Raw genomic sequence first — 19,075 nt, forward strand, 5'->3', positions numbered from 1 at the left:
AGCTTCAGAAGGAGTCCTAACTGGGCTGTGGTGTGCCAGGCACTGTTCTAGACTCTTGGAATATGCAGGTGAATAACTTAGTGACTATAATACTAAAAGATAATGTTAGTAGATATTCAAGAACCATATCAGAGGAAAGAATTAGGGTTCATTACCCAGCATTGTGGCAAAGTATTTGCTATATGAGCATGACTCCAGCCCTCCTCAGGATGTTTACATTGGGTCGAGAAGACACCCAGAGAGTTTATTTTCGGATTATTTTCAAGACAGTTGGAGCCAACTGTGGAAGAGCAGCATAGGCTGGACATGGTTATGTGCTAAGTGCTTGGCACCGACAGAAGGTCTTTGGGGCTGCGAAGGAGGTGATCATTTCAGCAGGGGCGTTCCTGCCCATCTCAGGAAGCGCCTCGTCTGTGGGCGGTGAGGGCCTGGGCTGGGCAGACTTCCTGCTAAGGTCACCTCATTGCCCCCCCTGGACACTCAGGGAGGGATCTGAGGCCCCAAGAAGGTGCAGGAGGTGGCAGTTTGGGGAGCTGAGGAAGGTTTGCAACTCTGGGCTGGTGGCTTAGTTCCTGTATATGATTCTGTGAGAAATAGCTAAGCAATGCGCTTCAGCCCTGCAACACCCACCCAGGGAAGATTAAAGTGCATTCTTCATCAGCTATTTTAATATCACCTAAGAATTATGCAATCTTTTGGAAAATCAAATTGGCTTCTCGCCCCCTTTGAGTGAGTGTGTGTGTGCATGCCCACGCGGGCAGGCAGTGAAATGGTGCTTGTGCCTAGGTCTGTTTAATAGCTGCAGTGTCTTTTGCTTCCTGGTGTCATGTAATGCCCAGCATGAAATGAGAGGGAGGCTAGAGGGAAGGGAAAGAAGGCAGCTGGCCAGGCAGTTGCTGGGCCTGCCTGCTCTTCAGGGAGAGAGGTGCCTCTGCTGCCTCTCTCTCCCATCTTTCTTTAAAGAACGTGTCTGCAAAGGACGGGCCCTGATGTCACCTGTGAAGTGGGTTCTCAGTCACGTGGCCAGAGGTCACACCATGCCAGCTCCGTGGAGACTCTCTCTCCTTCCCAGCCATGGTTCCCGCTCCTCCCCAGCTCTCTCCCCGAGCTCCAGCCAACTTGTTTCCCAAGGGGAAACCTGGGCCCTCAGGTTTTTCATCTCTAGGGTCTTTGCTCATGCCTGCCCCACCCTGCTCCCTTCCTTGAAGTTAATCCAAATTCGCTGACCCCTTCGAGGCGAGTCTTAAAAGTCACCTCTTTCATGCAGGCTTTTCTGGAACACCTTCTCTCTCCTCACACCTCATGTGCCTTTTTGGGTCCCTTTTGGTCCAGGAGAACATGCCCAACCACAACGGCACCGTGCACCCTCGCCATTAGAGTAGCTCCTCTCATCTTCATGCCTGGCACTTCATCTGTATCCGCCGATGGGACCATCATAGGTGCTGCAGGCATGGGCTCTGTGGTCAAGTTTGAATCTCGGCTGCACCACTTGCTAGCTGAGAACCTTGGGTAACTGGTTTAACTTCTATGGGCCTCAGTTTCCACATCTGTAGAATGGAGATGATAAGAATAGGATTGCTGTAAGAAGAGGATTGCTGTGTGGAGATGATAAAAATAGGTGCTTGGCAAATGAGAATTAAACTAATAATGATGGTGATGCCAACTCCACGGCTGGCTTTTCCCTTGAGAGATCTAGCAAGCACCAGGCAGCATCCCCCCAAGGGTAGCTGGTTGGTTGCAGTCTAAGTGACCTCCCCCAGGGCTGGGCTGAAGGCAGGAGCTTATGTGCTTTTCACCTTTGCAGTCCCTGGCAAAATGAAACCTTTTCTGGGTGACACAAAGTCCATAATTGTGCTCCAGGAACAATCCTGTGGATGTGGCTAGAGCCATCTGCCCCTATACTCAATGTCCCCAGGCTCGCTGGCCTCATCAGTGATTGTTTTCAGCATTTCTTCCTCTCCTTTGCCTTCCTGCGAAGAGGAGCCACTCGACCTTCATCCCTGTTTCACTTCTTTGTCTGAGCAAAAAGAGGCCGGTGATGCATTGCTAGAACTGTGTCTGAGATGAGAGCCTTGTGGCAGCTGCCTGGATGCTTGGTCATTTGGTTGTGTTCTCAGTGTTTTGGGTAGGTACGGCCCTTTGTTCAGTGACCTGCAGGTAAACAGGAGAACTGCCAAGGGGTAGGGGTGCCACCTTTGGGGTCAGACACACCTGGGTTAAGTTCTGGCTCCAGCAGTTTGCAGGGCAAAGCACCTAACCTCTGCCCAGCTCTGTTTCCTCATCAGTAAGCTGGGGCTGATGGTCTGTGCCTCCTTGGGACTATTCCAAGTGGATTCAATCAGATAATCCAATGCTTACCATTATGCTGGTCCTCAGTAGGTTGTCGTTTTGTTTTTATTTCTGTAACTTGAAGCATGATTGTACTCTGATCATCCATTCATTCACTCCCCAAATATTTATTTAATGCCCATCTCTCTGTGCCTAGTTTCTTTACCTGCAGAATGAGGAAAATTAATAGTACTTACCTAGCTGGGGGATGTGAGGACATAATGAGTAGATATGGGTGAAGTGCTCAGAAACTGTGCAAGGTATAAAACAAGCGTGATGCAAATGTTACCCACCTTATCGTCATTGCTGGTTTGTCCTTGGCACTGTGCTACTTAGATTCTAGAGATAAAGAGATGGACAAATTGGAATGAGCCTTAACTTGTAGATCTTTCCGGCTCCTTCTTCCTTATCGTCTCCATGGGGAAAAAGCCAACCAACGTTTCATCAATGTCTATGTAAGATGAATTGATGGGTCTGAGAGGGTAGCTCTTAAGCACCTGCCAACTTGCTGGCTGTTGCCCTAGAGGCTGGCATAGGAGGCCATGCATGCTCCCTGCTATGCTCTCACCCTTCATCAAGTCTGTAGGCCTCTCGGTTTTGTTTCAGCACCATCCAAAACTCGCGCAGTGATTCGTCAGACGGAGAGAACCATGTCTGTCCTGCCTAAGTCATAGCTGTGAAGGTCAGTGTCTGTGAAAATGCTGCGTGACCTTCAAAATGCTACACACACAAGAGGTGTAGACAGGGGTCTGGTGGGGTGCAGTGAGCACTGGGTGGAGTCAGTGACCACAGGTTAAGCCCTGGCCCTTTCACTTGGTATCTATGTGGATCTTTTTTGGGTCACTTCTTGCTGTGCCCTGGTTTCTCAACTGTCAGATGGCTGGGGTTGTAGTGAGGAGTATATAGGAGCAGAATGCAAGTTTAAGGTAAACGCAGGCCCCCTCAAATGCCACCTCCTTTTGGAGGTGAATTCACTTTTCCTACCTCTGAGCTCAAAGGCATTTATTGTACAATCCGTAGAGCAATGCTCATCACTCTACCCAGGCTTACATTGGCCTCCCTGGACACAGATGTTGGGACGGAGAAGTGCATTGCTGGGGGACAGCCAGGAAACACACCAGCTGGGAAGTGAGCAAGGCAAGACTGGGGGGAGAGGGAGAAGCTGACCCACAGAGGGAGAAGCTGACCCACAGAGGGAGAAGCTGACCCACAGAGGGAGAAGCTGACCCATAGAGGGAGAAGCTGACCCACACAAGGCAGTTGCTGAGGCCTCAGCTTGTCTTCTGGGGAGCTCTGGAGCTGGGATGGCTTTCTAGAGCTGTCCTGAAGAAGGCAAGGGATGGCCCTTTAAATCATCACCTGAGCTAGGCATTGGTGAGGGGTTGCTTCTACCCCCTCATCAGGAGGGTCATAACCGTGAACCAGACAGTTCCCTACAGCAGAGGCATTTCTCAGGGCGTGGGAGTGTCAGGGGGAGGCCCCAGCCCTGAAAAGGGGACCTACCAAAGATTGGGCTAAGCATTCCAGAAACAATGGAGACCCAAACACAGAATTTCTCCCCGCATCGTGCTTTTGGTCTGTATTTACCCACTTGGTCTCTCCAGCCAGCTCAGCAGCCTTGCTTGGGCCAGAATCTTATGTCACCAGAAAAGCACATAGTTGGTGCTTAATAAGAGTCTGTGCTGTTTCCTTGCCAGTAATGTACGCAGGTGCCATCACCTGCTGATTTGAAAATGTCGGCCCCTTCCTCGTGGACTAAACCCATGGTCGGCAAACTGCGGCTTGTGAGCCACATGCGGCTCTTTGGCCCCTTGAAGGTGGCTCTTCCTAAGCCTTAGGAGCACCCTAATTAAGTTAATAACAATGTACCTACCTATATAGTTTAAGTTTAAAAAATTTGGCTTTCAAAAGACATTTCAATTGTTGTACTGTTGATATTTGGCAATGTTGACTAATGAGTTTGCCGACCACTGGACTAAACCATCACACAATTATTTTTTAAGACTCAAAAGAGAAAAAGGAAGCCAGCCCGTGGAGCTGGAACGTCCTGCATAGTATTTGTGATGAGGGCTGGCTGGGACCAGGCCTGGCCAAGGCCTGCAGCACCCACCAGAATTTTGCCGAAGAGGCAAGAATAGCAGACTCTGATTCCCTCCCAGGCAGGGCCCCCGTCTAGAAGTTTTCCTGGCAAACCTCGACACGGAGTGTAAGTCTAGGTCTGCCCCTCCCAGTCCTCTAGGCTCATGCCAGCCATTGTTCGTACGCCTAGTGCTGATGTGTTCTCAGATTTAGCTTGATTTCTGATGGGCGCACAGGGGCCACTTGTACTTAAAGAGAGCTGTTGACTGATCAGGGGGCTCCATGTGGTGAGGTGGGACACTGAGCCCACATCCTCTCTGCTGTCCTGTGGGAAGGTTGCCGAATGTGGGCACCATCACCATTGCTAATAGCAATAGGAAGGGCGTGTCTACCTGTCACGGCATTTGTTAGTACAAAGCAGGGTTACTGCATTATTTCAGTTGGTCCCCATGAGTCTGTGCAGTCAGGGGCTATGGGAGAGCAAGGATGCGTTCAAACTCTCTGGGCCTCGGTTTCTCCATCTCTAAAATGATGGTGAAGCTGCTCAAGGTTTTCTGAGGATTAAATAATGGAATACCCATGGAGCCTTCAAAGAAAGCAGCACCGGCATTTAGTAATTTCTTCCTAAACATTGGAGATGGTCGATAGGCATTTTTTATAGTATATTTTATTGATTTTTTACTGAGAGGAAGGGAGAAGAATAGAGAGTTAGAAACATCTATCAGCTGCCTCCTGCAAACCCCCCACTGGGGACATGCCCACAACCAAGATACATGCCCTTGACCGGAATCAAACCTGAGACCCTTGAGTCCGCAGGCCGACGCTCCATCCACTGAGCCAAACTGGTTAGGGCTCCATAGGCATTTTTAGTCTCACTTTAAGGAGAGGAAACTTAGGGGCTAAGTTTATGAATAAGATACCTGTGCATCAAGGAAGGTAAACACGCGTGCGCGTGCGCGCGCGCGTGTGTGTGTGTGTGTGTGTGTGTGTGTGTGTGTGTGTTGGGGCGGAGGGGGTGGGTATCTACCTTGCAAATGGGGCTAGACTTTCCCAAGCTGGATCTCCATCATGGACCACAGAGATGCCTTTAAACTTGGGAATAGGAGAAACGCTGACTCCTCGGGAGAAAGAGAAAAAGAAAAACAAGATGAAGGGTTGGTGTTGCCAAAGAAAGACATGTTTAAAAAACCACAAAACTTGCACTTTTTAAACGACTGCAGCCTTCTTTATCTTTATCCTTAGGTCTCACTACCAGAAAGAGTGTCGTGTTAGGAGATGGTTCGGGTTAAAGAGCTCTCTGCTCTGGGCTCTCCTCTAAGGGCCTTCCGAGGTCGGCCCTGCAGCTGGGGCTTTGCGCCCACGTGGATTCGCCTCACTCGGTCATTTCCTCCCTGAACAGGCGCTCACCTAGCCGCCCCCTGGCGACCAGAGGAAGCTGTGATCAAGGCGCCTTGGACCCCCTCATCCCCTCGGGAATGAAGGCCCTCGGGGTGCTCCTGGTCTTCACGTCCTGCTGTAAGTAGTGAGCTGCGGGCGAGTTTTGGGGCGCTGTCCCCCATTCTGTGTGTCTGTGTCTGTGGAGAGGTCCCTCCTGAGGTGGCATCAGGCGAGGGGGAGTCAGATGTCGCTCAAAAGAGAACCAGGAGCAGAACAGGCTCCCACCAAAGCCCTCCTGCTTGACCCCAGTGTTGGGATCCCCCAAAACTTCTGGGAAATCAAAGGTTGCAACCGTTTGCTAAGATAGAGGGCGCTGGACTCTGCTCTCCCACACACGCCCCTTCAGGAGTCTTTCCTCAGGATGCGAGTGAAGGTTAATTCACTTTTCCTACCTCTGAGCTTTATTGAAGATTGTGTGGCTTCTAGAACAAAACCGCAGACATCCAGCTAGCTAATTTAGGAACAATCCTTTCCCATCAGAAAGGCATTCTTCTGGTGGCTTGTGGAGTAACTGGTAATCGTGAGTCATCGCTCTCAGCGGGTCAGATGGCACACCTCTGCGACGTGAAAGAATGTGCAGGAAACGGTGTTGGTTCTATTGGAAGCTCTTCGACTCTTGGATTAGTTGTGTAAAGATTTGTTTGAATCCGTTTTCCTACCTGTTTCAGCTGCGGAGCAATCACTGTTGAGTCCCTAAGTCAAAATGTCAAAATGGGGTTCTCATTTTCTCTTAGCGGTAAGATCACAGTGTGGGGGGACCCATGTGCCGGCAGTGCCACTTCTGCACCCCCGTGGTGTGCCCAGAAGGTTCTGCCCTCTCTCTCGGGGCCGTTCGGACAGCAGTGACTGGCACCTCTTTCATGCGTTGTGACAAGATATCCAAGATCTCAGTATGAGATGGGAAGGCTCCTGGGAAAATTTCCTCAAACCCTCCCTCTCTGTTTTTCTTCTTCAAGTTCATGCTTTATTTTTATGGCAAAATTAAGATACGCATGTAATTAAAAAGTAAAATAAGTGAGTAGAGAGTAACAAAATAGAGCCCCTTCTCATGCCTCCCAGACCCCCAGCCTTCTCCTACATCCAGATCAGCCATTTATAAGAGTTAGGTATATCCTCCAGGACTTTGCACACACACATTTAACACATTTCAACAGAAAAGTAAGACATGTGCATCATAAAAGAGAATCATACAGCATAAAAGTTAAAATGAATTGTGGAATATCTTACCTAATAAAGAGGGACTATGCAAATTAACCTTCATGTCGTAATGGTCAAGATGGCTGTGCCCACAGCGGAGGCAGGGATTTCATAACACAATATGGCTATGTCCACAGCAGAGGCCTATTTCCCATAATGAGCCTTAACGAGCAATCAGCAGGGACTTGAGGCTGCATGGCGCTGAGCCAGGACAGGGGATCTGAGGCTGCGCCCCCCCCCCCCCCACCTGGTGGGGCTTGACAGGGGTCCTCAGGCCATGCCCCCTGACCCGGCACCAAGCTGGGGGACCTAAGGCTGCACCCCCCTACCCAGCAGGGCTTGACGGGGGACCTCAGGCCACGGCCCCCACCCCAGGCTGGTGGACTTGAGGCTGTGTCCCCTGCCTGTCGGGGCTTGATGGGTCTGGAGCTTGCCCAATGGGGGTGGAGCCAGCCAGGTCTGAAGCATGTGCGTTTGGGCAGGGACTTGATACTGGGTCCCGCAGCACACCCCAGACTCTGACAAGAGGAAGATTTTCATACACATTTTAGTAATTTTCTTTTATCTCTGACAATGCTATTATAAAGGGCAAATAGCAATATTAAAATATTTCCTCTAATTAATTCCCTTTTAATGTACATGAATTTCATGCACCGGGCCACTAGTATAAAATAAAATGTTTTTCTCTTCACCTGACTCCTCAATCCCATTGCCTAGAGGTATTGCTACTAAAAGTATGTTTTTGCCCAGCTGGTGTGGCTCAGTGGTTGAGCATTGACCTATGAACTGGGGGGTAGGGGGTAGGGGGAGTCACAGTTTGATTCCCAGTCAGGGCACATGCCCAGGCTGCGGGCTTGATCCCCAGTGGGGGGCGTGCAGGAGACAGCTGACCAATTATTCTCTCTCATCATTCATGTTTCTATCTCACTACCCCTCTTCTTTCCTCTCTGAAATCAATAAAAATAATAAAATAAAAATTTTAAAAAGTAGTATGTTTTTAACACAGCATATAGTTTTTATCCCCTTTCAATGGCTATGTGGGTAGTTTTCTTTTTATTATTATTATCTATACTAATAAAAAAGTAATATGCTAATTAGATCAGGAGATCTTCTGTGTCCTTCTGGACAAAGCCATGGTGGCAGGGCCAAGGCAGAGGTGGTTAAGGGCGATCGGGCCAGCAGGGGAGGGCAGTTGGGGGCGAGCAGGCTGGCGAGGGGGCAGTTGGGGACAATCAGGCTGGCAGGCAGAGTGGTTAGGGGTGATCAGCAGGCAGACAGATGAGCGGTTAGGAGCCAGCGGTCCCAGATTGTGAGAGGGATGTCTGACTACTGGCAGTCAGACATCCCCCGAGGGATCCCAGATTGGAGAGGTTGCAGGCTGAGCTGAGGGACAACCCCTCCCCCCCCCTGCACAAATTTCGTGCACCGGGCCACTAGTTATTGATAAGAGAGAGAGAAACATTGATGTGAGAGAGAAACATCCATTACTTGCCTCCCATACTCACCCTGACCAGGGATTGAACCACAACCTGGGTATGTGTACTCTGACCGGCAATCAAACCTGCCACCTTGTGGTGTCCATGATGACGCTCCACCTAAGTGAGCCAGGCCAGGCAGAGCAGTTTCCAGTCTTTTCATATCACAGATAATGCTGCAGCAAGCACACACATATATATTTCCCTTGACTTTTGTAAGCATTTTTTAGAAGTAAAAAATGCTGGGTCCATGTGTATTTGCCATTAAAAAAAATGGATGAGGTTATCTTTTCTGCTTCTTAAGTCTTTTGCTTCTTCTGTGAGATTGTAAATGCTCTATGACATTTGTAGGGATTGGCATTTCTGGCCTTGAACTTTTCCCATTAATGTTGAACATCGGGCCTGAGCGCGTTTCTGCGGGGGGATGAGGGGGGGGCGTTACTTTGGGGGAAGACTGTAGTTGTCAGTGTGTCAATGTTGTTCTCAACATCACGGAAACTGGGTTGTCATCCTGGACTAGCAAGAAACCAGCTGTGCGCTGCGGTAGATCTGACCCCATCTTCTTCCCCATTGAAGGGGCCGGTGGTCCCAGCGACCCGATGCACCACGCGCAGGGGCTCCTGGTTCCCCGGATGCCAGCCTCTCACGGCATTGTTTCTTCTTCCTGATTTTCTCCTTGGCAGTGGTAGCCCCCACCCACAGCAGCTTCTGGCAGTTTCAGAGGATGGTCAAGCACATCACAGGGCGGAGTGCCTTCTTCTCCTACTATGGCTATGGCTGCTACTGTGGGCTCGGGGGCAAGGGGACCCCCGTGGACGACACTGACAGGTGAGTGCAGAAGCGCCAAGGCCTCCCGGCATTTAATTTGCATTGAAATCTATGTTTGCAGGAGGGAGTGTATCAGGGCTCTTGCATTGCAAGTAACAGAAACCCATTCAGGTGAGAGTGAGGAAAAAACGGAATGGGAATTGGAGGGAGAACTCAGGGTCTGGAAGGTCAGGGCCAGTACCTGCACGTGTGGCCCGTGCAGCATTCCCAAGGACCTGCACCGTCTGGAAATGCCTGTGTTTTCATTTGGCACCAGGCCTTGCAAATTATGGAGTCAGTCCTGCTCAGAGCTCTAGAAACATTTTCAGTTCTCAGGGCAAACGTGGTCTTCTCTCGGCTCCCCAGTTTGTAGGATTATGGGCGCAGCAAGATGGACCCACTGCCTCCCAATCCTAGTTCCGTATTCCAGGAGAGAGAATCTGAGGACCAGTTTGGAAAAGTCAGGATTTGGACAAGAATTTGCTTGTTTTAAAGTCTGGGCCCTTTGAAGCTCTGTGCCCTCCTTGTCCAAGTTCAAAGGCAGATGAGAAATAACACAATTAGCCGAAGATGACAGGTGGCTAAGAGCCTGCTTGTGGGCAGGGATGGGGAGAGGGGAAGACTGAAGTACTTCCTTTTCCACATCTTGGATCCAGTCCCAGGTTTCTGCATCCCTGCCCCTTATACACTGGTTGAAGAAGTGAGCCGCTCCCCAGCTATTTCCTCCACTTGAATGTTCTCCCTTTCTGCCACCCCTCGGTCCCCGCCCCGTCACTCTGAGCACCATGAACGCAAGCGCTAAAGCATTATGTGTTTTTGCTGACCACTGCCTCCTCAGGGACTATCACAGTGCTTGGCATATAGTAGGTGCTCATAAAAAATCATTACATGAATGAATGAGGACATAGAACCAAAGTTGAGTCCAGAGCTGTCATTCTCCCCCTCCGAATCTCATTTCCTCCCCTATGAAAGGGGGACAATGATGGCACTTTCTTGGGTTAGTGTGAGGAGCTAATGAGATAGGTCCCGGACAGACCTCATTAATTGTTAGTGGTTACTCATGTGATTTTTAATATTATCATTAGTTTACCTCCTTATCTTCAGCGCCTTCTTGTCCTGGGGGAGGATGCAGGTGAGTCCTTTGCACCAGGGCCTCCAGCTGACCCCGCCCCCCTCCAGGGCCCACCCACGGTAAAGCCCCTCCCCCCTCTGGTCTGGCCCCCAGGTGCTGCCTGGCCCACGACTGCTGCTACGAGAAGCTGAAGCAGCTGGGCTGCCAGCCCTTGTTGAGCAACTACCAGTTCCACATCGTCAACAGCACCCTGATCTGTGAGTAGCCTCCCTGTGGGGAATGCCTTTGAACCTGAGCCTTCCCTGAATGTCCGCCTCCTCGTGGACCCAGAGAACATTTAGGGAGTGAGACTTGCCCAAGTGCTTTGAGATGCAAGTTGGTAATTCCGAGAACAGAGCTTCCTGGGAGTCCTGGCTGTGTTTCTCCTGGTTGTTCCCGCCCACAGCTACACCCAGCAGCCTCTGGGAGCACGGAGCCAGTGCATGTAGTAGGTGCTCAATAAACAGTTGTTGACTTGAGCTTACGTTGGCTTTTGCAACTGTTGCTGCTGCGAACCTTCTCCTTATGTCGGTCGTGAGTTGACGAAGCAGCTCAGCTGTCTTTCAGTGGAACAGATATTTGGTAAGGGGTCTGGCATGCCAGGCACTGTGATAGGTGCCATGGGCGACGCAAAAGTACATAGGAGGGTCGGGGGAAGGGAACGCACATGTGGTGGAGGCCACTCAAGGAGGAGGGCAAGTACTAGTGTCCAGCTCGTGGGGAGTGGCCCTGATATCTCAGGGGATGTTCTGGGGCTGCTGGGGCGTGGATATGTGTAGGGCAGGTTCAGTCTAAACAGCAGCACCTTGAAAGCCCTGGGCCATAGCCCCCTTGTGAATGCCACTCACTGTGTGGCCTCCCCTGCGAGGGCGCGACTCGCCTCCTCCTTGGCCGGTGGCATAGCAGGAACCCCTTTCCTTCGCTCGCGTGTTTATTCACAGCCGTGAGTGTGTCTTTAAGTTTGTGTCTCCTCCTGAGGTCAGGGAACCGCTCTCTCTCTTGCCCTCATCTCCCCACTCACAGGGTGTGCTCAGTGCCCCCACCCAGAGTTCTGGCTCAGGACACACCACGGTGGACCCTGGTTCCGGTGGTGAGACCTGAAACGCAGTGGGCTGAGGGCTCAGGCCGCTGCCTCGGGAGGGCCGGCTTCAGTTCCGTCTGCTTCTGGGCCTCCATAGCACCTGTCCCCAGGCACATGGTCAATGGGGAGAGAACCCCCTTTTTCCCATGTGAGCTCAAGGAGACCTCCTGTGTAGGAGCTTTCTGGCCATGACCACCCTCAGGCCTAAAGCAAAGTGTCCCTTCTGTGAGACCCCAAGGTCATGTCCAAGGAGATGGGAAGGGATCAGGCCTCATACAAGGGCAGAGGAGGGGGAGCGGGAGAAGGTTGCCCCCAAAGTATTGTTTGCTGTGGCCTCTGATGCCCTCTGGAGGCCAGACCAAGTTTCTGACCACCTCCTCCCACCCCTCTAGGCCCCACCTAGGGATGTAGGGCAGGGGTGGGGAGAAGCCTGGCAGCTGGTTGGCGAGGAGGGGCACACCGCAGATATGTCCCCTGGCTCTTTTCTCAGCCTGGTTCACTGTCTCGCTGTCTGTCTTCTCACTGGTTTCTCTTCGCCTCTTTTCGTCTTGATCTTACCATCTGTCACGCCAAGTGTTATCTCAAATGGTTAGAAAGGCATCGGTTTTAGAGAAAATGTACTCAGGAGCCCTCTCCTCTGATGTCCCGTAAAGCACAGGGACCGAGGAAAGGGAAAAGGTGCCCTGGAGAGGGAAATGGGATATCAGTAGCTGCAAAGGACCTGCCACCCCCTCTCCTGCCCCGCCCCCCCCACATCAGTTCCATGCCTAGACCATGCCTCTGCCCTGGGCTGCTGTGGGCTGGCTGTGCCCACGAGGGCCGGCCTGGGCACTCCGCACCTGGGGAAGCTCCCTTAACAACCCTCTTCGCCTCCTGTGTGGGGATCCGAGCCACAGCCCAGGACCGCAGGAGGCGGAGGACATAGAGGGGAATGACTGGAGCCCCAGGTGTGGGCATGCGGAACTGTCCTCTGCTTGGCACATGCTGAGTGGTGGCAGGAGGTGCAGGAAGGGCTGGGAGCTGGACAGGTGCTCCTGATACTTAATCAGGGCTCCCAGAGGACAGAGCCCTGCTCAGGGAATTAACAGGCAGGGACACTTCCCAGTCACCACCAGGATGTCAGCATCCCACTCCTCAGCTGACCAGCCAGTGAGTACCAGGCCAACCCCCTCTCATTCTTACCCACCCCCCTTGCCAAGGCCCTGATTCCTGGGACAGGGCCGAGACCTGGGTGATCTGGGTTCTAATCCCGGGTCTGTTGCTATAGATCAGCGGTTCTCAACCTGTGGGTTGAGACCCCTTTGGCAGTCGAACGACCCTTTCACAGGGGTCACCTAAGACCATCCTGCATATGAGATATTTACATTATGATTCATAACAGTAGCAACATTACAGTTATGAAGTAGCAACGAAAATAATTTTATGGTTGGGGGTCAACATGAGGAACTGTTTTAAAGGGCCAGAAGGTTGAGAACCACTGCTATAGGTGCTGAGACCTTAAGGGAGACCCACGGACCTTCATTCACTTGCCCTGTGATGACTGAGTGCCCATTGGGTGCCCACCCAGTGCCAGCACTGTGCCAGGGACCAGGGGCACTGCTCTCTCTCGGTATTCTCTAGGGCTGAAGGCACCCTTAGGGATCGTCCAGACCAACCCTTCATAGTAGTGACAGGGAGGCTGAGGCCCAGAGAGAAGAAAGGCTTGATCGAGGCAACAGGCAGGGTTATGATACCTGTGTCCTGAGTTTTCCCAGGCTCTGGAACACACTGCCTGGCCTGGGTTTTCTGGGCCTCCGTCTCCTCATCCATAAAATGGGTATAATAACAACAGCGTCTGTGACAGCACCTGGAACCCCCATGACAAACCTTTGAGGTGGGCATTATTCTCCCCATTATCGAGGAGGACCCTGAGGCTCCGAGAGGTTAAGGGAGATGGCCAAGGTCACACAGCCAGGGAAAGAAAAGTTGGGCTTTGGACCCAGGTCCCCTGACCCCAGAGCTGGGGCTCCTGCCTCACACTGCCCTTCCCAGTGGCAGGGGGCTGTTGGGAGGGTGATGGGTGCACTTGATTGGAGGCCACACAAATGCGTCTTGCTGTCTGCGGCACACTCATCAGGATGCTCGGCCCTGGCCCAGGGGGCAAAGAAAGACCGCTGCCCCAGATCTTTCTGTTCCAGCTCTGTGTGCCCTGCTAAGAGGCCCAGGGAGAGCAATGCTTTGGAGCTAGGCAGAGCTGGGTCCGAATCCCAGTTCACCCCTCCTGGCTGGATAATTGCAAAACCACCTGGGCCTTTACCATCTGTGAAATGGAGATGATCATGTGCACTTCGTGAGGTCCCTGTAAGGAGCGGCTAACGTGACCCGACTAAAGGCTCTGGCCCACAGCAGGTGCCCTTCCTGTTAGCAGCTGAGATTGCTTTTTTATCTGAGTTTTCTTTTCCCCTTTACTCTGTGGGATTTTCTCTATTACTGTTGAGAGACTTCTTTGAAGCATCTCCTTGAGCTAAAGCCATGAACCCTCTATAGAATAAAAGCACCCCCCCCCCCCCGCAACCCCAGTTACAGGGCAGTTCAAGAGCTGCCCTACAAGGGTTAATCGCCTCCCCAGCCTCCAGTTCTGAAATCCTGCCCCCAAGCCCAGTCCCAGGTTGCCTAGCAACCAGTGGCTGCTCTGGGATGCAGTTGGAGAGCAGGGGAGGGAAAGGAGAAAAACAACTTGCTCTGTCCATGCCTCGAAATGTCACTGGGAGATCAGTGCAGAGATAGGCCTGCAACCCCAGCCCTGGGGCTAATTTGCCCCTTGAGGAAGGCTGCCCTGGAGTGCCTATCCCTCCTTCGAGCGGGCTTACATAAGCACCTGGCATTTGCAAGGGACTGTAAGATCAGCTCCCGTCACCCACACATGCATGCATATGTTGTGCAAGGAGGAACCTGGCCGTGGGAGGCAGAGACCAGAGACCAGTTGCAGCCAGGGGACTTCTCCCTCTGCCAACGGGGGACAGGTGAACTTGGTAGCCATTGGATGTGTTGTTTGCAGAGGTCTTCCTCCTTTGCTACTGAGTTCATTCCTCGCCACACCACCATTCCCTGACACATCACCATGTTTCTCTCCTAGCATTTGTCTCCTCCTGAAATTCTCTGGTTTACTTTTGCGTCAACTTTCCGCTCCGCCCCCTCCCCCCCCCCCCCCTGCCCCGCAATAGAATGTGAGTTCTGGGAGAGCAAGGAACAAGCGTGTCTTGTTCGGGGATAGTCATTCTCCAAGTCCACGGAGAAGGATGCCCCTGGAGCTGTGCACGGTGGGGTCTGCTCACTCAGACCTGTATCCCCAGGTCCTAGACAAAGGCCGCACTCATGGTAGAAAATCAATCCCTGTGTGTTCGATGAGTGGATGAATGAAAAGCATTAGTCTGTGCAGGTGTCCTTAGCCCCGTTTGAAAGCTGAGGAACAGGCTTGGAGAGAAGCCCCTGAGACCTCAGAGCATGCGGGTAGCAGGTGAGCACCGAGAACCTGGCTTCCTGTCCCTGGAATGGGGCTCCTTTTGCTGCCCCACAGGTGGCATACGTCCAGCCAGTGAGGCAGCAGTAGGTAGTGATGGCGTGTTTACGCATGCTCAGGGCTGAAGGTCCGCAATGATAAGATAAGCTCCCTGCCCAGAAAGAATTGGCCTTTAAGGAGGGAGACAGATCATAAAATAGTCCAAAGTAAAGGTACATTCAGGTAGTGACAAGTGCTACGAAGCATCTAAAACAGGGCAACAAGGTAAAGAATGACGAAGGCAGGGGGAGGGAGGGATGGCTACTTTAGGCGGCTGAGGAAGGCCTCTCTAAGGGTATGGCCTTTGGCCATCCTGGTGGGAGCAGAGGAGACAGGAAGGAGGGGGAGATGAGGCGTTGGGGCAGGGCAGGGAGCTCACCTTCCACTTCAGTTGCAGGGGAAGCTATTGGATCCTTTGAGGCAGGGAGTGATCTGCATAATTTTGCTTTAGAAAGATCGCTGTGGCCACGGCAGAGAAGTTGGGGAGCAAGGGGAGGAGAGGGGGAACTGTTCGTGGACTGTTTCAGTAGCACTAGAGAGTCACCACAGCTTGGGTCAGGGTGACGATGTGGAGGTGAAGAGAAGTGTCAGGTGCTGGGTGTGTTTTGGAGGTAATTCGACAGGACCTGCTGATGGATTGGATGTGGGGCGGGAAGGAAAGAGGCTGAACCGAGGTTCTCGGCCTGAGCAGCCGTGGAGGACGGTGTCATCTTCTGGGCTTGTGCAGACGGGGGAAGAGCGGACCACAGAGACACAGCAGAGCTTGTCATGAGCCATGTGGGGCTCGAGATGCATGTCAGACACCAAGAGGGACGTCGAGTGGACAGGAACGTATTGGAGTCTAGAGCTCAAGGGAGCCCTCTGGGCTGGTGTGAGGGCAGGAGTGTCGCCAGTGCTCAGATGGTACTTAAAGCCCTGAGACTGAACAAGAGCGCCCAGGGAGAGGACTCAGGGACCGGGCAGAGGCCTGGTGCAGGCACTAGAGGCCTGGCAGGCCGCCTGGTGAGCCCGGGCAGGAATGCGGATCTTCTTGCTCTGTCTCATTTGTGGAAGTGTATTTCACAGTTCCATTTTTCCCTTAAAAGAGAGAATAGAAGTGGGTGGGGTTATCTAGAAAGAGAAAGCTGTGCCTTACTCCCCCCCTTCTCTCTCTCTCTCTCTCTCTCTCTCTCTCTCTCTCACACACACACACACACACACACACCACTACAATTCTGACTATTAAACAGAAGATCCCCATCTAGCGGTGAATTCAGCCAAAGGGCAGACACTTGATCCCAAAGGCTCATGGGAGCTTCATTCATCTAGTCAACAGCTGTTTGTTGAGCACTTACTGTGTGCCAGCATTGATTCTGCATGCCGGGGACACTGTGGTGGACAGGACAGACAAGCCCCAGTCTCACAGAGCACACAGGAGAGGCAGACACAAGCAAGTAAATAAATAAGAGAAGTACGAGTTATGAAAATACAGCCAGTGAAATAAGCAGGGATGTGAGGGAGAGTGGCTGGAGAGAGCCTCAGGTTGGGTGGTCCTGGAGAGCCTCTCTGACGAGGGCAAATTTGACCAAAACCCAAAGGATGGGGATGGATCTAGCCGCCTGAAGATCCTGGATAGAACTGTTTTAGACAAAGAGGACCACGAGTAGCAAGGCCCTGGGACAAGACAGAGCAAGACACGTGCCATAAAGAGGCCGGTGTGCCTGGAGAGGAGTGACAGTGGCAGAGCGAGGGACAATAAGGGTGGAGGGGTTGGCAAGGGCTGGGTCATGGCAAGCCTGCTTTGGATTCTGTGGCAAGGATTTGGGATGTCTTCCCCCAATAGTGGGAACCCACAGCAGGGCTTTAAGCAGGAGAGGGGACCTAATCCAGGCTCCATTTAAAGAAGGTTCCTGCTTGTTTCCTTCCATGGGGTGGGGGTGGGGGGGGGGCAGAGCTGGTGATGACAGGGGTTGGGGTGGTGGCTGAGAAGATCGAGAGAAGCAGGCAGGGTGTGACATTTTAAACACAGGGAAATCCATGGAACTTGCTGGTGGACTAGATGTGAAAAGTCAGAGGAGGAGAGGGACCAAGGTTGGCTGCTAGCTTTCAGGCCCGAGTAGGAGGTGGTGCATTTACTGAGCCCGGAGTGTGGGAGAAGGCAGGCTTGGTGGGCGGAGGGAGCACTTACAGTGTGAATTCACTTTGGGCGTCTTAAGTTGTTGATGCCTGAGAGATCCATGTGAGATGTCAAGCAAGGGGTTGGAAATATGAGATGAGTTTTGAGGAAATGGGTCCCATTACCTTGGCCCCGGTGCACCAACTCAGGGCACCCCTCCATGCAGCCTCCACTCCCCCACATCTCTTGTTTCCTTCTAGACTGTTCCTTACGCCAGTACTTGTGACATGTCCAGGTGTGATCAGGCCTTGGGTCCGAAGGAAAAGGACTCCAAATGACTTCCCTTTTCAGTTTTCAACCCCTGAGCCCTTACAGCGAGCTCTCTATTTTCCAAACCTTAGAACCAAACCCCGGGAGTGAGCTGGGAGCTCCCAGTGACCCTCTGTCTCTGTCTCTCCATAGGTGAGTGTGCCCCTGGTCCTGGTATTGGCTGTCTCTGTGGGCTGCGGGCCTGCGAGTGCGACAAGCAGTCTGCATACTGCTTCAAAGAGAACCTGCCCACCTACGAGAAAAACTTCAAGCAGTTCTTCCTGAGCCGGCCCCGGTGTGGCAGGCGTAAACTCCAGTGCTAGGGGGGGCCACAGGAAACCCTTGTCCGTCAGCATCCGCTCTAGGATCACTTCTGGAAAGCCCTCTCCCATCATCCCAACAGGCTCCAATCCGTGCAGCTCACCCGCCAGCATCCGGCTGGGGGTACTCCTTTGTCATTCAGCACCAGAGGGCTGGAGAACAAGGACAAAATCCTGGCATTCAATGGAGGGAGACAGACCATACATGTATCCACAAATCAGTGACACATTCCCATGGCAGTAGGGGTGGGAGGCAATGAAACAAGGTGACAGCATAGAGATGTCCCCAACACCCTCCCTAGGGAGTTCCCAGGAGGGAAGAAGCCCCAGGATCTTCCCTAAAGTCTTCCTCCACCCCCACCCCAAATCAGGATGCAGGGCAGACTTGGGGAATGGGCCCACAGTCCAGATCTAGTTGTGAGCAGAGCAAGGTCTTGGCACACACGCCACGGATCCTTGAGGCACACTCGGAGCTTGTCTCTCGTTGGCTTGAGTTCTGCCTTCTGAAAAGGCTCAGGGGAGAGAAAATTGATGCCATCGTCACCTCTCAGGAGACAGAGCATGAGAACATCAAAAAGCAGCACCCGTGTTCTCACCTCTCTGCATCCTCACCTCAATGTGACACTCTGCTTTTCCCATCACAAAGTAGAATGTTTCTCCCACCCCTTGAATCTGAACTCTGAACTGGGCTTGTGACTTTCATTGGTCGATAGGATGTAGTGGGACTGATGGTCTACCAGTTCCCCAGTCTAGGCGTTAGGTCTAGTGTGTTCAGCTCTCTCAGCATCCCTGCTTCCACCATGAGGAAAAGTCTGGCTGCCCTGTCGGAGGCTGGGAGCCCACCTGGACCAGAGTCATCAGCTCAGTTGTCTCCACTGAGTCCTCAGACACGTGAGAATGCTCGGTGAAGATCCGCAAAGCCAACTCATAGCTGACCACAGACACACGCCTGAATCTAGCCAAGACCAAACAGCCGCCCAGCTGAGCCCAGGCCGAATTGCCAACTTGCAGAATCGTGAGCGAAATAAAGGCTGCTGTTTCAAGTCCCTCGGTTTTGGTGTGTCTTGCTATGCAGCATAGCTTACTGCGTAATTGGTCTTCATTCACTGAGACTCCTGGGTTCCCAGCACTGTGCTGTGGCCGGGGGCCCTAGAAACATTGTGGGCATGGCCCCTGCCCCTTACCTGGTAGGTTGGGAGGAGAAAGGCCTTGCTCATGTAATGATGGGGAACACACAGAGGGACGTGACCACTCGGTCACCCAACATTTCTTGAGCTCCTGCTCTGGGCCATGCATAG

The 19,075-nt window shown here is 52.3% G+C and overlaps 1 protein-coding gene across 1 annotated transcript; it reads left to right on the plus strand.

The window, feature by feature from the left end:
- The first annotated feature begins 5,812 nt into the window (after positions 1-5,812).
- PLA2G2C (phospholipase A2 group IIC) lies at positions 5,813-18,820 on the plus strand. Its single transcript, XM_081088541.1, has 4 exons — positions 5,813-5,922; positions 9,200-9,344; positions 10,549-10,652; positions 17,611-18,820. The coding sequence occupies exons 1-4, from the start codon at positions 5,883-5,885 to the stop codon at positions 17,778-17,780; spliced, it is 459 nt and encodes a 152-aa protein (XP_080944667.1). The 5' UTR covers positions 5,813-5,882; the 3' UTR covers positions 17,781-18,820.
- Positions 18,821-19,075: the final 255 nt, after the last annotated feature.

This window comes from Myotis nattereri, assembly GCF_964212035.1.
Source record: "Myotis nattereri genome assembly, chromosome: 3".
In the NCBI taxonomy this organism is placed as follows: Eukaryota; Metazoa; Chordata; class Mammalia; order Chiroptera; family Vespertilionidae; genus Myotis; species Myotis nattereri.

Bases quoted from the DNA above. Each gene is read 5' to 3' on its own strand.
- PLA2G2C (XM_081088541.1), top strand. From the start codon at position 5,883: ATGAAGGCCCTCGGGGTGCTCCTGGTCTTCACGTCCTGCT. The intron at 5,923-9,199 runs GTAAGTAGTGAG...TCTCCTTGGCAG, and splicing joins CCTGGTCTTCACGTCCTGCT to TGGTAGCCCCCACCCACAGC. The intron at 9,345-10,548 runs GTGAGTGCAGAA...TCTGGCCCCCAG, and splicing joins CCCGTGGACGACACTGACAG to GTGCTGCCTGGCCCACGACT.